At 40.9% G+C, this 18,964-nt stretch overlaps 2 protein-coding genes across 9 annotated transcripts in view; both read left to right on the top strand.

Moving 5' to 3' along the window:
• LOC122882240 (neuroendocrine convertase 1-like) overlaps positions 1-8,228 on the top strand; it is a 180,559-nt gene extending 172,331 nt beyond the window's left edge. For 5 of the 7 annotated variants that reach the window (XM_044209429.1, XM_044209428.1, XM_044209425.1 and 2 more), the window contains one exon: positions 315-3,161. In XM_044209429.1, the coding sequence (XP_044065364.1) occupies positions 315-485 (171 nt within the window). In that variant the 3' untranslated portion in view covers positions 486-3,161. Of the gene's footprint in view, positions 1-314; positions 3,162-6,644 lie in introns of those variants that run through there. The other 2 variants (XM_044209423.1, XM_044209422.1) reach the window with 2 other exon arrangements.
• A 92-nt stretch (positions 8,229-8,320) lies between these two features.
• Positions 8,321-13,183, top strand: pou3f2b (POU class 3 homeobox 2b). 2 transcript variants are annotated; one of them, XM_044209444.1, is made up of 2 exons: positions 8,321-9,463; positions 10,634-13,183. In XM_044209444.1, exons 1-2 carry the CDS (start codon positions 8,414-8,416, stop codon positions 10,670-10,672), a joined length of 1,089 nt encoding a protein of 362 aa, XP_044065379.1. In that variant the 5' UTR covers positions 8,321-8,413; the 3' UTR covers positions 10,673-13,183. The 2 variants fall into 2 exon arrangements, with proteins under 2 accessions (XP_044065379.1, XP_044065378.1); XM_044209443.1 differs by having other exon boundaries at positions 8,330-13,183.
• Positions 13,184-18,964: the final 5,781 nt, after the last annotated feature.

The raw sequence follows: 18,964 nt of genomic DNA, 5'->3' as shown, positions 1-18,964 counted from the left end.
GTCTTTCTTTGTCTTATATGAGAGATAACTGAGTATCTTTAGGTTTTGGATTATTGGTTGGTCAAAACAGGGAACAGACATCACGTTTGGCTTCAGGAAATTATGACAGGCATTTTTCATTACTTTCTAACATTTTATTAACGGAACGATTAATCAATTAGTTGAGAAAATAATCAGCAGATTAGCTGATATTGAAAGTAATCTGCAGTTGCAGCCCTATTTGCTTTTACTGTATGCATCTACATTATATCTACATTTAGTTTCTGTGGACGTTTTCTCATGTCATACACTCATATTAATACTATTTCCAACAGTTACATCAGACAGATGTTGTACCGAAGTCCTTCCCGGAGTCAAGACCTTCTGCTGTGAAGGAGCTTCATGAGACAAAGACCACCAGGGATAATGTGGACAGAGAGAGCCGGTCCTTACCATCACAGATTCTCCAGGATGTGGTCATGGATGTGAAGGAGGTGCAACAGTAAGACTCTTCAGATCCAGGAGGAGGAGAAAGTGTGAGCAGAAAGGCGAGGGAAGGGACAGGGCGGCGGGCAGGGAACTGAAGAAACAAATATGAAGCATGGTTAAATAAAGGCTGTTATTTTCCACAGTGCAGCAAGCCAATTGATCATGAATCAATTCCACGTACAGTACTTTGACTGTGTGGCCTCAGTGTTGGCACAGATTATTTATTGTGGATTCCTAGCTTGGCTTTTAAAACTCAATCACTCTCCCAGCCACAGCAACACACACACACACACACACACACACACACACACACACACACACACACACACACACACACACACACATAAATCCTTCCCCAAAAACAAATAGTTTCAGGAGCAGGTCTCTGCACTCATCTCCCCTCCTCGTTTGCTTTCGGAAGTTGCAAAGGTTAGTGAAAGATATGTTTGTCTTTTTTCCACTTCATTGAAGGGTGAACTCAGCTCAGTGCAATAAGAAATGGATTACCCATTCATTAAAGGGGCTGTGTCACTCCTCATTGAGTTGGACAAATAGCAAATTAATTTCTAGCCGCCTAATTTCTCTCTGTTCTCCACTGAATTTCCGATAACGTCGAATTACCGATCACAGCCATGTGAACTCCCTCAACTTTTTATCAATTCATTAAAAATGTGGCACAGCAGAGATGCTACAGAGCAAATTCTCTCTCTTATTTCTGCATGCTTCCTTTCCCACCACAACACTGTATACAAACAGAAATTAACTCAAGTGTTTAATTGAAATTAGGATATTAAAAACACCAGAAACCGTGTGTTGGAAAAAGTTACTTTGTTGTCATTTTGGAATCAGCCAGAAACTTTTTACCAGTGCATCTCAATATGAAACAGAGATGTCAGAGCAATAGCAGCTTTTCCCCAATCAAGTGCAGGTCTGTAGGTAGTGGTGTTTTGTAAAGTAGCAGTAGTGTATTGACAGGGCAGTATTGATGTTTCAATTAGAGCAGCGTTACATAGTGCCGCAGCATGGTAACACGGTGCGTCTCCTGCCATCTGCTCTGCCTCCACGTCTGACGAACGAGGCACGTGGGGCTAATCGAGCCGCACATGAGCGATGGGACCGCGAGATCTATCATACACACACGCACACACACTTATCCAATACGCACGTCCTTATGCAGAAAAATGGGGGGAAAGATGAGGGAGAGCTCCTCAGCCCTGCTGTTTAAACTGCCTTCAGAAAGCCTGTGATTCCTCCCCTTCTCCCTTCACGTGTGCCACAGGAGCAGCCAGCAGGTTATTTCTCTGACAAGGAAACAGGCAAACGCACCAGATGCACGAGTTAAGATTCTTCAAAAGCTCATCTGACGGAAAGACAAAAAAGGGAACGGCTTCTGCCAGGTTTTCTCGTGCTGGGACAGTCTGAAATAACAGTGTGCATTATGCCTGGCGTTATTGCCTGCCAAACCACACGAATCAAAGACCTCATTGTGTGGATTACCTCGTTAATCTGTTGATGCCATTGAGTAGTATTGCAGGTGTTAATGTGCCAGGTTTTTTTTTTCTCTCTTCTCTTATTGGGGAGGTGTAGTGTTAGGTTGGTAATCTGCTTTAAATGCTTTCTGGGGAATGAGACACGCTGAAACCCAGCCAAGAGAACTCTGCTATCGTGAAGAGCTTTCTCTTAATACAGCACACAGAGGGGACTGACAGACTGAGGCTGCGGCGCTGATGCCAACGGGGACGAGCTAGTGAGCTACACGCCCCGTGCCACTTGTTGAAATATATGACTGTATGAATAATGAAAGAGGAAGAGGAAAGTGATATTGCTAAAGCAGTCCCGCAATGACATCCATCACAGAAATGCCTCATTGCTCTTCTTCTTCGGTTTCCTCCTGCAAAAACTCCCAAGTTGTGTCTCTTTGGAGGAGCTAACCAAAGCTCAGCTCTGTGGCTGCCTGAGCTGATTTAGAGGTGAACTCCTAAACCAGAAAGAGAGAGAAAGATAAAGAGAAAGACAGAGAGAAAGACAGAGGGAAAGGGACAGAAAAAGAGGTAATCCTCCCTTTTTTCTACTCCCCAGGGTGGTCTCTTCATCCAGGGCCTCAAAGAGGGACAGAATACACCTCCCCGATACAATGGAGGGGACCCACAGGGGCTGTTGCTATCTGTGTGTGTGTGTGTGTGTGTGTGTGCGGTGGTGGTGGTGGGGGTGCAGCTTTAAGCAGGCCTTTGAGTGGCCTAATTGCGTTGGAATACAGCAGTCTGAGAGCTGGCTCAGATCACGGCGGGCTGCTGGAGGGGTTAGCGCCCGCACCTCGACAGCCACACTCAGCAAAAGAGCCCCGGCACAATGCACACAATTAATGCTCTCCCTCTCGTTAACTCTCTCCCCGCTTTTTGTCCTCTCCTACTTTTCTCTCATTCTCCTCCTTCTCACCCCATATCTTACTCTCTCTCCTCTCCCCTGCCTCTCTTGTTCCCGCCTCCCTCCCTCCCGACCCAGTATGTAGTCGCTCACCCACCGTATTAATCCTCCCATACAGCCTGTCAATCTCCCTCTCTTTGATTCACACAACAATTACAGTAAGGAGGAAACTTGTGGGTCAGCTTTCATTATGTAAGACTTGAAACAAGCCTTAGCAAGAATTATTGATATCTGAACAGCTAATCTGAAATAAAACCTCCACAACATGACATCCCTGTTATTACTTTTGCAACAATTGATCTGTGCTTGATTAAAAAGTATTGAATGTTTTGTCTTTTACTGTATATATTCCACAGTATAACAATGCAAATTATATTGTTATGACTCAGGATATCTTTTATTTCGAGGGTACATTCTTTTTTAATTAAAGGAGATTGGTGCAGTTCTTCAGATTTTTGACTTTGTATCTGGTCTGGTCAAAGTTGTGGCAGGTGGTAGATGCAAAGCAAAGATATATCCATTTAGTCATGATTGTTCCTTAAAGATGAGACTGTAATAAACCAATAATGCTCCAACAGGGACTATTTTGTGTCTTGGGTGCTAAATACTAAGTTGTTAAACATCTTATTGTCCCTCATTGGATTATATTTCCTTATATTAATAGTCCAGATATCATAGCAGTATTCAATGGCGGCATATACCTATCCATAGTTAGAGATGAAACGATCAGTCGATCGACAGGGGATTTATCTGTAACAATTTTAATAACTGAGTAATTGTTTAAATCATATTTAGGTAAAAAATTAAAACATTCTCTGATTGAAAATTCTCAAATATGAATTTTTGCTGGTTTCTTCAACTTCTATGATAATAAACTGAATATCTTTGGGTTTTGGATTGTTTGTTGGACAAAACAAGCAATTTAAAGATCCCCTCCAGACATGTTTTAAGACATAAAAATACTGTGCTTGGAATAATAACGTCTCCCATATGGTTTTTCCACAAGAAAAACTGAATTACCTTGTTAAAAATTACATCTACTCTCCCATCATTAAAAAAAATCCTGTATCTATGAATATGCAAATATGTTTTATTTAAAAAGTTTAACTTTTAGACAAAAAATGTCTCCCACTTCACTGAAAGTCCATTCTTAGTGTATGTGCATTGGAAGTTTCAAGTTTCCACATAACTCTTGTGTACAGTTGCATGTTGGACCATGATTGGCTCCAAACTAGTTGTGATGTCACAAAAATCATCTCGTACATACACGTGTCAAACTGAGATTCAAGGTGAGCTCAGAGAAACTTTCCCCTACAGCAGATGAACAGATGAGTCTGTGCATACATACATCATTCTGCACAGCAAAGCTCAAACATCTAAGTCAAGTAAGCGAAACACACTCTTGACTGGAGGGGGGCTTTAAATATGTCCTTTGGGCTCTGGGAAATTGTGACTGGCAATTTTCACTAGTTAGATGATGAAAATAATCGTTAGTTGCCGCCTTATTTTGCAGTTATTTTTGTATAGCATTCTTCTAAAAGTTATTACACATGGACTATATTTCTGTCAGAAGGGTTGAGACCACAAGTTCATGATATGGGTTAATATAGTCAGACGTACAGACAGATCCCAGCCTCTTTCCCTCCAGTTTGGACCCTTGCCTTTAAATGGGACTCGGTGGACTGTGTGTGTGGAACAATCAATAATTTAAAAACATATCATATTTAACCAGCCCCTCCTCTGATTTTCTTTATTACACGAGCCGTGTCTTAATAAAATCTAATTATTTCCGCTCACAGGACGCTTTCTGGTGAGAAATTGGCAGAGGGATGTGAGCTGATGTATGGGGAGACAGTCGCCTAATTAGAGCGTTAGAAATTGAATCTTTACAGCACACGGGTCATATAATTATCCTACTGTTAATTTAACGCTTACATTCTCTGCTGTTCATTTTTATTCCCTTAAATGTAGTTTGGAAGCGGCTCTCTGTGCTCAGCTCTGTGTTTTTACCGTACAAGAGGAGGCAGCATGGCCCCTACCATTGGCCCCTCTGAGTGATTGAATAACTGAGGACCCTGCAGTCCAAATAACAAGGCTCGCATCATTTATGCATTGTTAAGCCATGTAATTGAAACGAGCCATAGTTTGCATATTACACCATTAAAATAATGTGCTTTGCGTTTCTCCCAACACGACTATTTAAGCCTGTGTGGCGATGTGGTAATTCCTTGAATTACAGCCTAATTACCACAATGTTCTTTTGATTTGGCCGATTTCAATGTTACGCCACAATAATGTTCAATATTACCAGAATGAATTACCCTGCCGTGCCTGGAAACTTTTCGTTGTATGACTTAAATCCTGCCGACTTCGTGTGCTATCAGTGCAGCTGGATTCACATCCATAAAGGATTATTACCCTATGAAATGAGATCCATTAAAGGCCCAATCAGTATACTTAATTGAAGGGCTTGAGTTATACATGGAACATGAGCATTTTGTGTTTCTCAACTGATCATCATAGGCCTGCTTTATATCACTGTTTACAGATATTATTAATGTCAACAGACCAACAACATCAGAAAACATTACATTACTTATAATTACTGTGGTTTATCCCTGCAAAAAAGACTTGTCTGTTACAGACAAGTTATAGCAATTTCCAATCTTATATTTAGAATTCTTGTACATTTTGGTTGCACATTGTGCCTTTAAAGGATGCATGTAACAAACTATGCGTTTAATATACAATTTTATGTCCCTAAAGTTATTTTAAAATGATTCAATTTTATATTTTATTCCTCTTTGTTAGCAACATCAGAGATTAAGAATGTGTGTTTTGGCCACTAAAGCAGCATCAAGACAAAAGAAAAGAAGAACACCTTAAACCATGAGATCAAAATCCAGGTCATATAAAGCAGGGAAGAGAGAACATTTTGTAATTAGCATTTGCCCTTTGTTATGCGCCCCTGTATTGTTCACAGACCTCAGTCTAAACACATGACATGTGTCCTTATGTGAACCCTTCGTATAAATTAACATTGCTAAGAATAATTTGTGAGTGTGCATATTCAGTCTGTGGACCTTTCTGTTTTCACTGCACAGTTTGAATATTTTTTGTGAAAATATTTCTTTGATAATTGCTTTTTTATTGCCTTTTAATTTTACTGCAAGGTCCAAGTTATTAAATAAAATGTTTAATTACAGTTTCAGTCATTTGCATAGTTCAGAAGTTATAAATTGTGGATATCGAGGAACTGTCTTCATTGATTTATAGGTTTAATTTGTGGCCTGTATGTATTACTTTATTTCTGGTGGATTGAATTGTTAAAAGGCCATAGACCAACCAAAAGTGCTTTTTAATTGCATATATACAGTAGGAATTATTAATGCCTTCTAATATTCCAAATTAAGGGACTGCTTCGGAAGTTATCAAGTTGAAACATACTTCTGCCAAGCCGAATTTTTGTAATTTTTTCCACACACTTTGCTTTATGTCACTGCAGTGTGAGGAGCAGCTTTGAGGACAGACATAATCTCTCTCATCTTTTTCAGTTTTTCTAGCCCTTTCTCCCTCTCAGGGCCCTGTGCTCTTCACTCCTCCCTCCTTTATCCCTGCGAAGGCTTTGTCCCCGCAGCAGAGAGCCTCTCTAAATAGAGGCATTTAGATAGTCCAGCAACAGGGGAGGAGGGGGGAGCAGCAGCGACGCGACTGCTGTTGTTTCATTTACTTCTCCCTATGGCAACCAGCAGCGGTCGGCCAGGAATGTCCCCTCTCTGGACAAAGTCCTGGTCCCTGAAGCTGACACCGGGGGGACGACAGCTGGGACGGGATGGAAACCTGCCCTCCCTGCCCTGGACTGGAGGCCTGAATCTGGACTTAATCCTCCTCTTTACTTGTGTCTATCCTCACTTTGCTGGATGATGAGCAGCCAGAGAAGCTTTTCACACACTATTAACTCTAAAAGAGTTGTATATAAGACCTGAAAATAATTTCTAAATCTCTTTTGGTGATGTAAAGAATCCTAGAAGGCTTTCAATACTGTTGCACCACGCTCTAATGATCCCACATAGACCCTTTACTGTGCTGTAAACAACCATTTAGGAGCCCAAACACTCCAAACTACATTTATTAAAGGAACATTTTAACATTTTGGGAACCATATAAATGGCCGATTTCACTGTTTAAAAAGTCATTCACGCTATATATAGAACCTCAGCTTCAGTCCAGGGAACCTCCTTTTTCTGTGTGAAGCCACTCCTCCCAAGGAAGGCTTGTTAATTCACTTTACAGCCTAGTAGGACACAAAAGTGGATTTGCTTACTTTATGAGCCCATGTTCAAAGTTTTCAAGTCAAGACATATGAAAGATGTCTACATTTATAAGACTTCATTGAGAAAAATGTACTAACCTACACTTTTACACACACTGATGATTGTTAGTAAAATTGCAGGATTCTGTCATTAATCACTTTAATAAGCAATGGTTTAAAAAACTTTAGGTAGCAGGAACATAATGGACTTTACACTGATGCAGTCAAAGTAGTATTTAAATGACAGATATCTCATTTTAAAGTGCTATAAAACCTTTACCTGAATGCTGTTAAGACAGATAGGAGAAGATAGGTCAACAAATGAGGTCCAACACTGTCTGTTTTCCTTGCAATTTAATCCAATTTCATTCATGTTTTATTACAAGATTATTTTTCTAATAAAACCGATTTGATTGAAACGTGCCTGGTATTTTTCCTTTACCAAATATCTCGATTTGCCTGTTGTTTTAAAACCGGTTTGAATAAATTAGATTTCAAAATATTTTGTTTGTTTCACAAGTACATGAGTTCAAAGTGTCAAAGTTTAAAACTAATGGCTGATTGATAGACTCTATAAAGATTCTCAATACTTGCTACATCAGTATATTCTTTCACACACACACACACACAATGCTGCACAAATAACACAGACACATTAATATGCATACACCTACAACACTGCAGCACTCCCAAAACATTAAACTGCATGTTTCTTTCCAGTAGGCCTGGTCTATATACGAATATGCAGAATATATAGATACTCATTTCATTTGAAATCTAACTATTTTTGCTGCAATGAAAAAGTTTACATCGCCTTATCAAATTAGGATGTTACACACGCGTTTCCATAACATTTAATATCATCAATGTGCGCATAATTACAGTCAAAAATTAACAACACAATTTAAAGTCTACCTCAATAAACAATTGTATATCCTACAAAAACCCTGAAACCCTGGTCTCCTGGACCTAGGCTACCTACTGCCTGAGTCCTGATAGATCATGATTATCAAAATAAATCAACTGTCTTACAGTTGCACTGCTGATCCCGGTGCTCCGTCTCCCCATGCTGCACTCCGGCTCTCCGCTTCCACGGGAGCCTCAACTCGCACCTCTCCAACAAAGAGAGTAGTGTTTGTTGAGACTTCCCCGCAGCCAATCACCTCGCCGTTGCCCTTGGTAACCACGTCCATCATCCTTTGACGTCCAATGAGCGGCGGGGGCGGGGCGGAGTCCAGGTGCGCCTCGGCGTCCACTTGGCAGAGCGCCTGGGAGCCGCCTGTGGGCAGGAGAGGGTCTGTCAAATGCGAGGTTCGTTTAATAAGAGCGACCAGTCCGGCTCCGAGAGTCATGGCGACCGCAGCGTCTAACCACTACAACATCCTCACCTCCAGCGCATCCATCGTGCACTCGGAGCCCGGCAGCATGCAGCAAGCCACGGCGTACCGGGACGCGCAGAGCCTGTTGCAGAGTGACTACCCGCTGCAGAGCAACAGCCACACGCTCAGCCACGCACACCAGTGGATCACGGCGCTGTCCCACGGAGAGGGAGCCCCGTGGTCCACCAGCCCGCTCGGCGCAGAGCAGGACATCAAACCCGCGGTGCAGGGCGCCCGGGACGAGATGCACAACTCCAGCAGCAACCTGCAGCACCAGTCGCGGCCACCCCACCTGGTGCACCAGACGCACGGGAACCACCACGACGGCCGGGCGTGGAGAACCACCACCGCGGCGCACATACCGAGCATGGCGACAACGAACGGCCAAAGCCTTATTTACTCCCAGCCGGGCTTCGGCGTCAACGGGCTGATCCCGGGCAGCGGGCAGGGGATGCACCACCACAACCTAAGAGACAGTCATGACGACCACCACAGCCCGCACCTCAGCGATCACGGCCACCCTCCGTCCCAGCATCAGCACCAGCACCGGCCGCAAAGCCACCACGAACACTCGGACGAGGATACGCCGACCTCGGACGACCTGGAGCAGTTCGCCAAGCAGTTCAAACAGCGGAGGATCAAGCTGGGCTTCACGCAGGCGGACGTGGGACTCGCCCTGGGGACCCTGTACGGAAATGTGTTTTCCCAAACCACCATATGCAGGTTTGAGGCCCTGCAGCTCAGCTTCAAAAACATGTGCAAGCTGAAGCCTCTGTTGAACAAGTGGTTGGAGGAGGCGGACTCCACCTCGGGCAGCCCGACCAGCCTGGACAAAATCGCGGCGCAGGGGAGGAAAAGGAAAAAACGGACTTCAATCGAGGTAAGCGTAAAGGGAGCTTTGGAGAGCCATTTTTTGAAGTGTCCTAAACCGGCAGCGTCGGAAATAATCGGCCTGGCGGACAGTCTGCACCTGGAGAAAGAAGTGGTCAGGGTTTGGTTTTGTAACAGGAGACAGAAGGAGAAACGCATGACCCCTCCCGGAGCACTGCCGGGGAGCGAGGATGTGTACGGGGACACGCCGCCGCACCACGGGGTCCAGACCCCGGTCCAATGAACTCTGCTGGACCGCTCCTCCAGGACATGTTTATCCTTTTTATTTATCCCCAAGGTTATATATAAATCACTGGACTATGAAACGCTATAGTGGGTGTTTTATGTATAATAGATTGCGGTGAGTACTTACACAATATCTGCAGTGAATATCTGAGAAATGGAAAATGAGTGAGGGGAGGACAGGACATTTTTTCCTCTCCCAGAGCTGAAGGATCATAAGCCTGTGTTGTGTTCTCCGAGGATACATGCCCAGCACTGTGACTCCAGTCGACGCAGTTTCAAGGTGTAGCCCCTATTGTGTACTGAAATTATACTTGACGAAAAAAAGAGGGAGGGGAGGAGGGATACCTGGTTTTAGAAGAAAGGCATAGCTGAATGGTTTCCATTCGCCACTTTTATATCAAATCGCAAAACACAATTTTTCCTGTGCGTAAAAGGGAAAGCAAATGCAAAGGCGTTTAGTTTTGTAGCTCTAAATTGTGCGTCCAGCAGTGATGGGTGGTGCAGGGGAGGGGGGTCAAAGGAGCTGCGTTAATGGAGTAAACTGGAGGCCAGTAAAGGCTGCAGCCCCAGTCCAATGGAGTCCAGCTGAGGGTGAGCATCGCCTGAGTCCCATCTGTCAGCCAGGCAGCACAGAGACGCTTTGCATTCAAAACACTGCTGGGAAACTGCAGGCCATTCAGCTCTTATTTATTATGCGAGGACGGAGGTCAGGGTTTAGTTGTGAACACGGATTATTATTATTATTATTATTATTTTTATTATTACTTATTATTTGTGCAGCTCACTGGCTAAACTCTTCAATAATTGGCCTGAGTGCAGTGATGTGGTAAATAAAAAAAGTGTATGACCTCTATCATGAGTCAAACAGCAGTATAAACAAAAAGTCCATTCTATTTTTCACAAAACAAGCGTTAAATAATATTTCTCCCCCCAGAGAGTCTCCCAGCTCCAGGAAGGGCTCCGTGGCGATTGATTGGATTATCCGGCACTTTCCCACAACAGGATGGGCTATAGATATATAGATATCTACAAAAATATATGTCACCAACTCTCACAGAACATTTGGATCCACTTTTGTAAATATTGTATAACTTTAAAAGTCATGGCTTCATCCCTTTTTTTTCTTTCTTCACTGGGGCACTTTTTTGGATTGATGTTTTCAAAAACAAACAGGTTGAGTTTTTAAAATCCAGTCTCATTCATAGTCTACCTACTGCCTTGTATTTGTGTGCTATTTAATGTTCATTTTGTTGCCGAAATTTACGATTTACGTTTACGATTTAATTTTTTATTTTTTTGTGGCGCATTTTATTTTCAGTCTAAAGATATTTGTTTTTTATTAATGTGAAATCAGTTTAATTTGTTTAAACTGTCTAAGGAGTTCTGTTTTGCCAATTGATGCCCGCTCTGAAATTACATTAGATTGTGTTTCCAATCAAAATATAGTGAGGATTAATCAATAACACTACTGTAGAGAATTGTCCACAATGAATCAGACCTAGAGAGGATACAAACGGAGATAACCATCATGATTAGTGTATTTGAAAAGAAAAATAATAATAATAAGGCCTTTAAATTTCTTCCCAAAACACATTTCAGTGACATTCCAAAAATTGCAGCATATGATCAAAATTATTATTATTATTATCATTATTATTATTATTATTATTATTATTATTATTATTATTATTATTATTATTATTATTCACATGGTGTTATTTTAATTTGTTTGTGAGGTCGTTGCCATGCATTCTATTTCAGCCATTTTGTTCATCTTCGTCTGTTGCTTTATTACATGGGGGAAATTGTTCGTAGACATTTTATTTTATTTTTTAGTCTTGTTAATGAGATTGTAATTTATTATACAATGGCTTTTATAGATGACACAAAGTGCGAGATATATATGAAATGACACCGAGAAGGCTTTTGTTTCGTAGGGACGAAGAGAGACATATTTTTGATTTTTCAGCGGGATTGCCACAGCCTGGACCGTCACAGCTAAATGTATATACATCTTTTCTCCGTACAGTAGCTTGCTTTTCGTTTTATGCAACAACAAAAAAAAAAAAACACAGATATCCAGGGACTTGGTTTTCTTTCCTCTCATGTGGGAACAGCTTTTCTCCCCCCCTCCTGATTTGTGTGTCTCCTGCAGAAAACAACAAGCAGAAACGATCATGGCATTGAAATCTTTCCTCAGTAGCTTTAATGAATCGATCCAACTCATAATTCACTGGAAATTCAAGTTGTGGGATGTAGACCTGTAGCAATCCGACGCTGTTTTCTTGTTGTTTTGTTTCATTGCTTGTTAAACCAGTCGTTTGGTTTTGGGGGGATATAGGCTCTGTCATATTCACTGGAAGAACTTGGGGTAGATAAAGCAGAGGTGATAAATGCCTGTAGGTGTTTTTAATCACTTGACACATGAACAACGGACTTGCACATTTTTAAATAATGGGGTTGATATTAAACAGCTTTTTTCCAACGTCGAGGCTAAATGTATTTATTTATTTTTTTACTCAGCAAACCAGAATGCTGCTGCAGTGACTTCACTCTGCTTGACATCTGTGGTGTTCAAAATCTGCTTCTTGCTTTGAGCCCGTTCGTTTGGGTGGAGTTAATGGGAAAGAAAATCAGGGTTGATGAGTGGAAGATTGTGAGCCGATGATGTGTTGTTTCCGCCCCAGGCTGCTTTAAATGGACTGACTTTGGCTGGGGAAACCACTACTTCCATATAGGGTTAAATTAGGGGTTCCCAAAGTGGGGTCCGAGTACCAGTAGTGGTCCTTAGGAGGACTGACAGGGGTCCAAAATGATCTACAGGGGGTTTCAAACAAAGATTTAGCATTTTAAAATGTATTATAGCCCCTAAAATCCACAAAGTTGTTTTATTTACCATCATGTCTCTAACTCTAAGGTCTAAGATGCTTTGTCCAAGGCAAAAACACTCATCCTTATATATTGTTTTACTTCTGAAGACAAAAACTTGCATTGTTCTGACACTTTTGGGCTATAAATCCCGCGTCACTTTTACTGACGAGGTTGAGCCCTTTAAACTGGAGGTTAACAAAACAACCCGGACTTTAAACGCATCACAGGTTGTGAGATTTAAATACGTGTTTCCTGTTTTTTAAACAAAACTCATCGGATTTCATTTGATCCTAAAGATACTCCCATCAAAACAGAATGTTCTGGATCAATGGATTTCTTAGGAGAAAAAAAATCCACTAAAATATTTCTGCAGGGACTTATGGTGACAGTGACAGTGGTGACCCTGCTGGTATTTTCTTCTTCCTTCACTTCTCTGTAATATTCCCACTGGAACCTGTGCTGTGGTATTTGTATGAGCATCTCTCTAAATTCTATTCTAGTTCATTTTTTATTTGATATATTTTTTGGGGGGGGGATAATGGCATGAAAGTGACGTCTTCCCCTTGTGAAAAATGTACCGTAATATTCCCACAATACAAAGGACCAAAAGTGAGTCTTTAGTGACCTTATTGGACTTGATTGTATTTTTACGGCAATATGGTTAATTTACTTCTATATGGGGTAATAAGCACAGCCGCTGGCATCCCTCTGAACAGCCTACAGTAGGTGTTACTGATTCCACCCCAGTGTATGAGAAGCCAGCACTTCCACATGCTGTTTTGTTGTTGATGCTAGGGAAATAAAAGATGTCGCTCTCTGCATCATCATCATCACTCGCCGTTTGACCTGCCATTTGGTTGCCTGGCACGAAATGACACCCGGAAATAAAGCCCTCTCTCTGAGCTCTGAAGTAGACTTTTGTGGAGCCCAGTAATCAAAAAAGTGCGCCCTCGTGCCCTTCATCCGCTCTCTAGCAGATGCAATTAATAGCGCATCGCGTTAATTACACCTTCCTTTTTATTTAGGTGACTTGAAATTTCCCATTAGGCTCCCAGGGATGACAAAAAATAAAAAAAAAATAAAAAAAATAAAAACCCAGTCCACTGTGGTGGTGCTGAGCGGTGGAGACACAGATAGTCGGTACTCTAGCGCCATCTAGCGACACCAGCACGAGCCGAGGGTGAGTCCAAGCTGTTATGTCATTTTATTGTCTGCGGGGGTTGGGTCAAAAATAAATCATGTGTTCCAGTCATGCTAAATTATTAACTTATGACAGAGATGTGCAATATAACGGTGACGTTTGTTGTCTGATGGAGATGTAGAAACATTTGGTAATTGTATAATGAATGTGAGAAATATAGTAGAGGCCTTCTTACCAAGATTAGTCAGTATCAAAGTAATATATAGGATGTTAAAATCCCATCAAATAAGGTCAACAGACATCAGGTCTTTGTAGCACTAAATCACACATGTTGATATTTATTACCACAGACACACACCACTGTCAGTCCTTCTAGGATTTATATGGAAATATTATAGGGTTACTTTACAGGGAAAATCATTTGTATTTTTTAATTCATTTCTTTGTTGTTTTTCTGGACTTTATATATTTTTTTGTATTTTTAATTCCTCCCTTTACAGTAAAAGTACACTTTCAACAATCTGGATATATTTTTCTCAATTGAAGTGAAATAAAACAGTAAAGTGTAAACCTCGAGAAATTAAACCTTTTACATCTTTAATAAACGTGAAAGGTTTATTAAAGATGAATAAATAAAATAAAATAAAATAACCAATGGTCAATAAGAAAAAAGTCAATATGCGGTTTAGTCTTTATAGAACGAGAGCAGACCTGCTCTTCAGTCAGTATTTCAGGTGTGGGATTCTCTTGTGATTTTCTTCAAACCACTGCAGTGCTTTCTATACACGTCAGTCTGGACAGACTGGGCAACTGCTACTGTGCTTAAACTTGACTTTACTGACTCATTATTAGCAGTGTTAGCAGTATCATCCTAGATTTACCTCATAATTACTTTATTTACATTGAAAACATTTCAGAAAAATAATATTAATACAATAACAAATGCACATTTAGATTTATCATATCGACAACAGTTCATGATTAGAAAACTTTGGATTTCATGGCAATATTCAGTTTTGGGAAGCAATATTAACTTTACTATTAATGGACGTTTTAATGTAACTCATTGGTAGAGCATGTTTTTACAAAATTACTACAGTTATCAGACTTTTGGGGGGGTATTCATTTATATCATTTTGTTCAGTGAACCCACTAAAATTAAACTGGATTGACAAAGAAAATATTTCCTCTGAAAACTGCAGTGCACCCTGGGGAAGTTTTTACTGAGTGCTAGACATGGCTCATTCAGGTTGTGTCAATTACAACAATTTCTTTTCAACAAGGAACCACAAGTCTGCCAAAAGGTAGAGAAGACCATTAAAGGGTTAAGTCATCTATCAAGCAAAGATGCCAAACATTTCCAGCTCCAGCTTCTCAAATCTGAGGATTTGCTACTTTTGTCAGTTTGACATTGTTGTAAATTGAATATCTTTGGGTCTTGGACAAAACAAGCAATAGGTGTTTTACATGTCACAGTAGGAAAAGCACAGGTGTAAATACTAAAATGAATGATGGCTGAATTCCATTTAGCTGCGTCAGTTTCAGGGCCCTGGTATTGTGCATGCTGGCTGGCTGTCACACTGTCATGACTTACTGGGACACTTGAATATAACTGAGCCATCATTCATGTTATTAGTAACACCTGGCATTTTAATAGACTAAACAAGTCATAGCAAAAACAATTGACGGATTAATCAATAACAAAAAAAGAAATTGTCAGTTGCAGCCCTAGACTCAACACAAAAAAATGTAGCTGTAGCAGGAGTCCTGGCAAGATAATCACACTAACCCATATGCTGGTTTTACAGACCTTTTACCAAACTCCACATCTCTGCCTCGCAGATTAGTGCTCATTGTTGCAAAGTGCCGCTGTGAAAATCACATGCTGAATGTGAAAGGACATTTCAGCCTGTAAAGCCTGTTCAGGCAAGCTGGCAGCATCATGCAGGGTATCAGCTCAAACGGTTTGAAGTGTCTTTGACACACATTTTTTATCAGGTTATCGGGATTATTATATTCTCTTTCCCTCTCTTCTCCCTATCTAGTCCACACTAAAAAGGCCTCATCTGTAATGCTGTTAATGCTGTTGATCGACAACATTATTTTTTCAGTGACAGAGGCGGCCATTGCCTCCAGCCATAGGTAATGAAGTGGGACATAGAGTATTCTTTCTGGTGTCAAGACATGGTTAAATGAGCAACGCCGACTCAGCACATTCAGCCCAGTGACAAACACAAACAAACATTGTACTTGTTGGAACAGTGAAACAAATGAAAGCGTAATTGAACAACTGGCAGATATCTGTATGTCTGAACGTTAATACATAATCTCACTCAGCTCACATAATGTAATTTAACATTGTGTGTAACAACATAATGTTTCAATATGATTTCCTGGGGTCTAATTAATTTTGAAAATGAATGTTTTTGTGACTAACTTTATTTAAACCCCAGAGATCTCAATCTAATGTCTTTGTACAAAGTTTCCCTGTCAAACATCATGTCCATCTCTGAGTCGTGTGAAGATGAATCAGCCTTCTGTATCAATCACTCATTCAATCTGTGTGTGTGTGTGTGTGTCCCGCTCCCCCCGCTCCTCCCCGCTCCTCCCCCAGCACACAGATAACAGTGATACACGCTCACGAGCTGAACATAATTCCACCATTTGACATTGTTGTTCTTCAATCTCACTCAGATGCATCGCAGCTAATTACACTTTGCACACTTAAGTACACAAATGCGTGTGTGCGTTCATTTGTAAACGAGTTATTGTTTAATTATAACTTCACATGAACTTTGCTGATCAGTGGGGCGAATCGTGTCTCCCCTTCAGCGCATAATTATTCAGGCTATAATTGCTCGGCCTGTTTGTGAAACATGCTCATCTCTCAGCAAGGCCATCTTATACAGCTTCTGTGCCAGATCCTCTTTGAGAACGCCCATGAGCCTCTAAATGGTTTCTGTTTAAGGCTGCCGTGACAACAGGAAGCTTTAGATGGACAACAGTCATTAAAGTTCACAAGTAACAAAGATAATCAGGAGGTAAAAATGAAAAGTTTTCCTGGTAAGGTGCTACTTCAAGTTAAAATGCACATGTAACTCATGAGCCAATGCTCCTCATCAGAACTGACCAAAATGATGCTTTTCTAGTTAAATATTAATCTACCATAAATTTCTCACACGTGAAAAAACTTTGGAGCTTTCCACTGTGTCTCATGGTCTTCATCAGCGAATGGGAATGACTTGATATGAGCCAGTCGCAACTGGTAAGGCAGTTCCATTTGCTGAGATGCGGTTGAGAGCTCAGAAAAAGCTAGTAAGTGGACCTTGAGTCGAGATTATTTTGTCACACGTACTGATGCCATGGTCATAATTAGACATGCTAATACTTTTTCCAAACTTGAATATTAAAGTTTCATATTCACATTCACAGCATATTATCCATCCATTAGAAAATTATAAAAACATGAAACAATTGTCATTTTATAAATCTAACAATAGAATAAAATGCACACATATATAAACATATGGGAGCATAAAGTAGAATATAAATAACTATAGTATATAAAATAAAGTTCTGTTATATAAGCATTATTACAATAATAAAGTGCAATACAGTGAGGATACAGTATTTTCTTTCTTGTTTTTCATTAGTTTCAGGGATTTCAGATATCATTTTAAAGATGCAATTAAAGTGGGGGGAACTTCCAAGACTCTAGCTTTAAGTATATACAGTTTAGCTTGAACATGCTCTCATATACTTTTACTCCACTTTTGTTCTATTCCAAGGAAACAAAGATGCCTTTAAAGTCAGTATATATAGGCAATACTCAATAATTCAGATGGACAGACTTGTCTCTAAAGTGCCTTGAAATGATCTGTGGCACTGAGTCAGAGTTGGTGGGAAATCTGCTGGATTGCTTTATGGCACAAAACAATAAGAGGATGTTGTTGTTCTATTCCAGTGGTTCCCAACCTGGGGGTCGAGCCCCTCAAGTGGTCCCAAGGTAAAGTTTTGGGGTCACAAGCATATTTTTTGCTATTGGAATATGGGATACTTTCCCTCATCGGGCCCCAAAAAATCCTTAAAATGAAACAATCTGTGAAGGAAAATAAACACTTTGGTTGAACTCCCCTTACAGGCCATAACCTGTAATGAGGAATCACGTTGTCTTTTTTTAAAGGGTCACAAGCCAAAAAGGTTTGGAACCTCTAGTCTGGAACACATTTCTGGAATATGTATCCTTTGCCTTAAAGAAAAAAAGACAACAACCTTTAAGCAAAAGGACGAGCAAAGACTCGCTGTAACAGGAAACAACAGGTTTTATGAGACATCCAGTCTTAATTTTGAGAAACACTAGCATCGGATCAGCGTTACCAATTGTCTCAACTGTGGTGTACTCATTTACAGTAAGTACACCGGGGATCACAGTTCGACAAAGTGTACAAATGAAAACAGTTATCCTCATGGATTTAGACTTGGCTAAAAGAAACATCTCCACTGCTTCAAAAAGCTATCTATGGCTTAAAGTATTTAGATGGATTTAAGAAACTCGGCGCTGACATTCACAACATCCTTAAAAACAAAATACAAATAATGCATTTTAGACACAGCCGTGCAACGACTGACAGGGATGTCTTCATTATTAGAGTCTAAGCCGAGAAACAAGAGAAGGAACACCAAGCCACATAATGATGGGTATCACAGTTAGGCCTCCCTCAGGCAGGTGTGAGGCCTGTCGAGTCCCAGCCTGAGGAAGGCTCAGAGGAGGCAGACCACAGCACTCCGCAGACATGTGTCACACTGAACAGAAGACTATTACTGCACCGGCGGGGTGCTGCCATTTTTGTTAAGGTATTTTCTGCTGTCACTCATGTGGTTTGTAGATAGACGGAAAAAGAAAGAAAAAGAAAGAAAGGGGGCATGGGGGCAACCTTTTGCCAGCCTCCTAACCCATCCCATGTTTACATTTTCATGCTGGATTTATTATTCAGGAACAATATTTCCATCCGCATATTCCCCCTGCAGATTCATCAAGCTACGTCTGTAAGCTCTTGAAAGACAAATAAAAAGCTGATCTAATTGCTGTGGATCCTCCCTGGATATATCAGCCTCATAGAGGAGCGTGACAGCAAGAAATCAAGCCGTAGCGCAGAGCGGAAAGCCTCCATGAATCACGCTTGTATCCGTACTCGCACGCAGAGCAGCAGAGGCGGCAGCAGTGGTGTTGTTGGCTGAGGAATAATCATTGGG

Source organism: Siniperca chuatsi, linkage group LG9 (genome assembly GCF_020085105.1).
Source record: "Siniperca chuatsi isolate FFG_IHB_CAS linkage group LG9, ASM2008510v1, whole genome shotgun sequence".
Classification (NCBI taxonomy): domain Eukaryota; kingdom Metazoa; phylum Chordata; class Actinopteri; order Centrarchiformes; family Sinipercidae; genus Siniperca; species Siniperca chuatsi.
The sequence above is the reverse complement of the archived record's forward strand: the minus strand, read 5'-3'. Positions and strand labels throughout refer to the sequence as shown.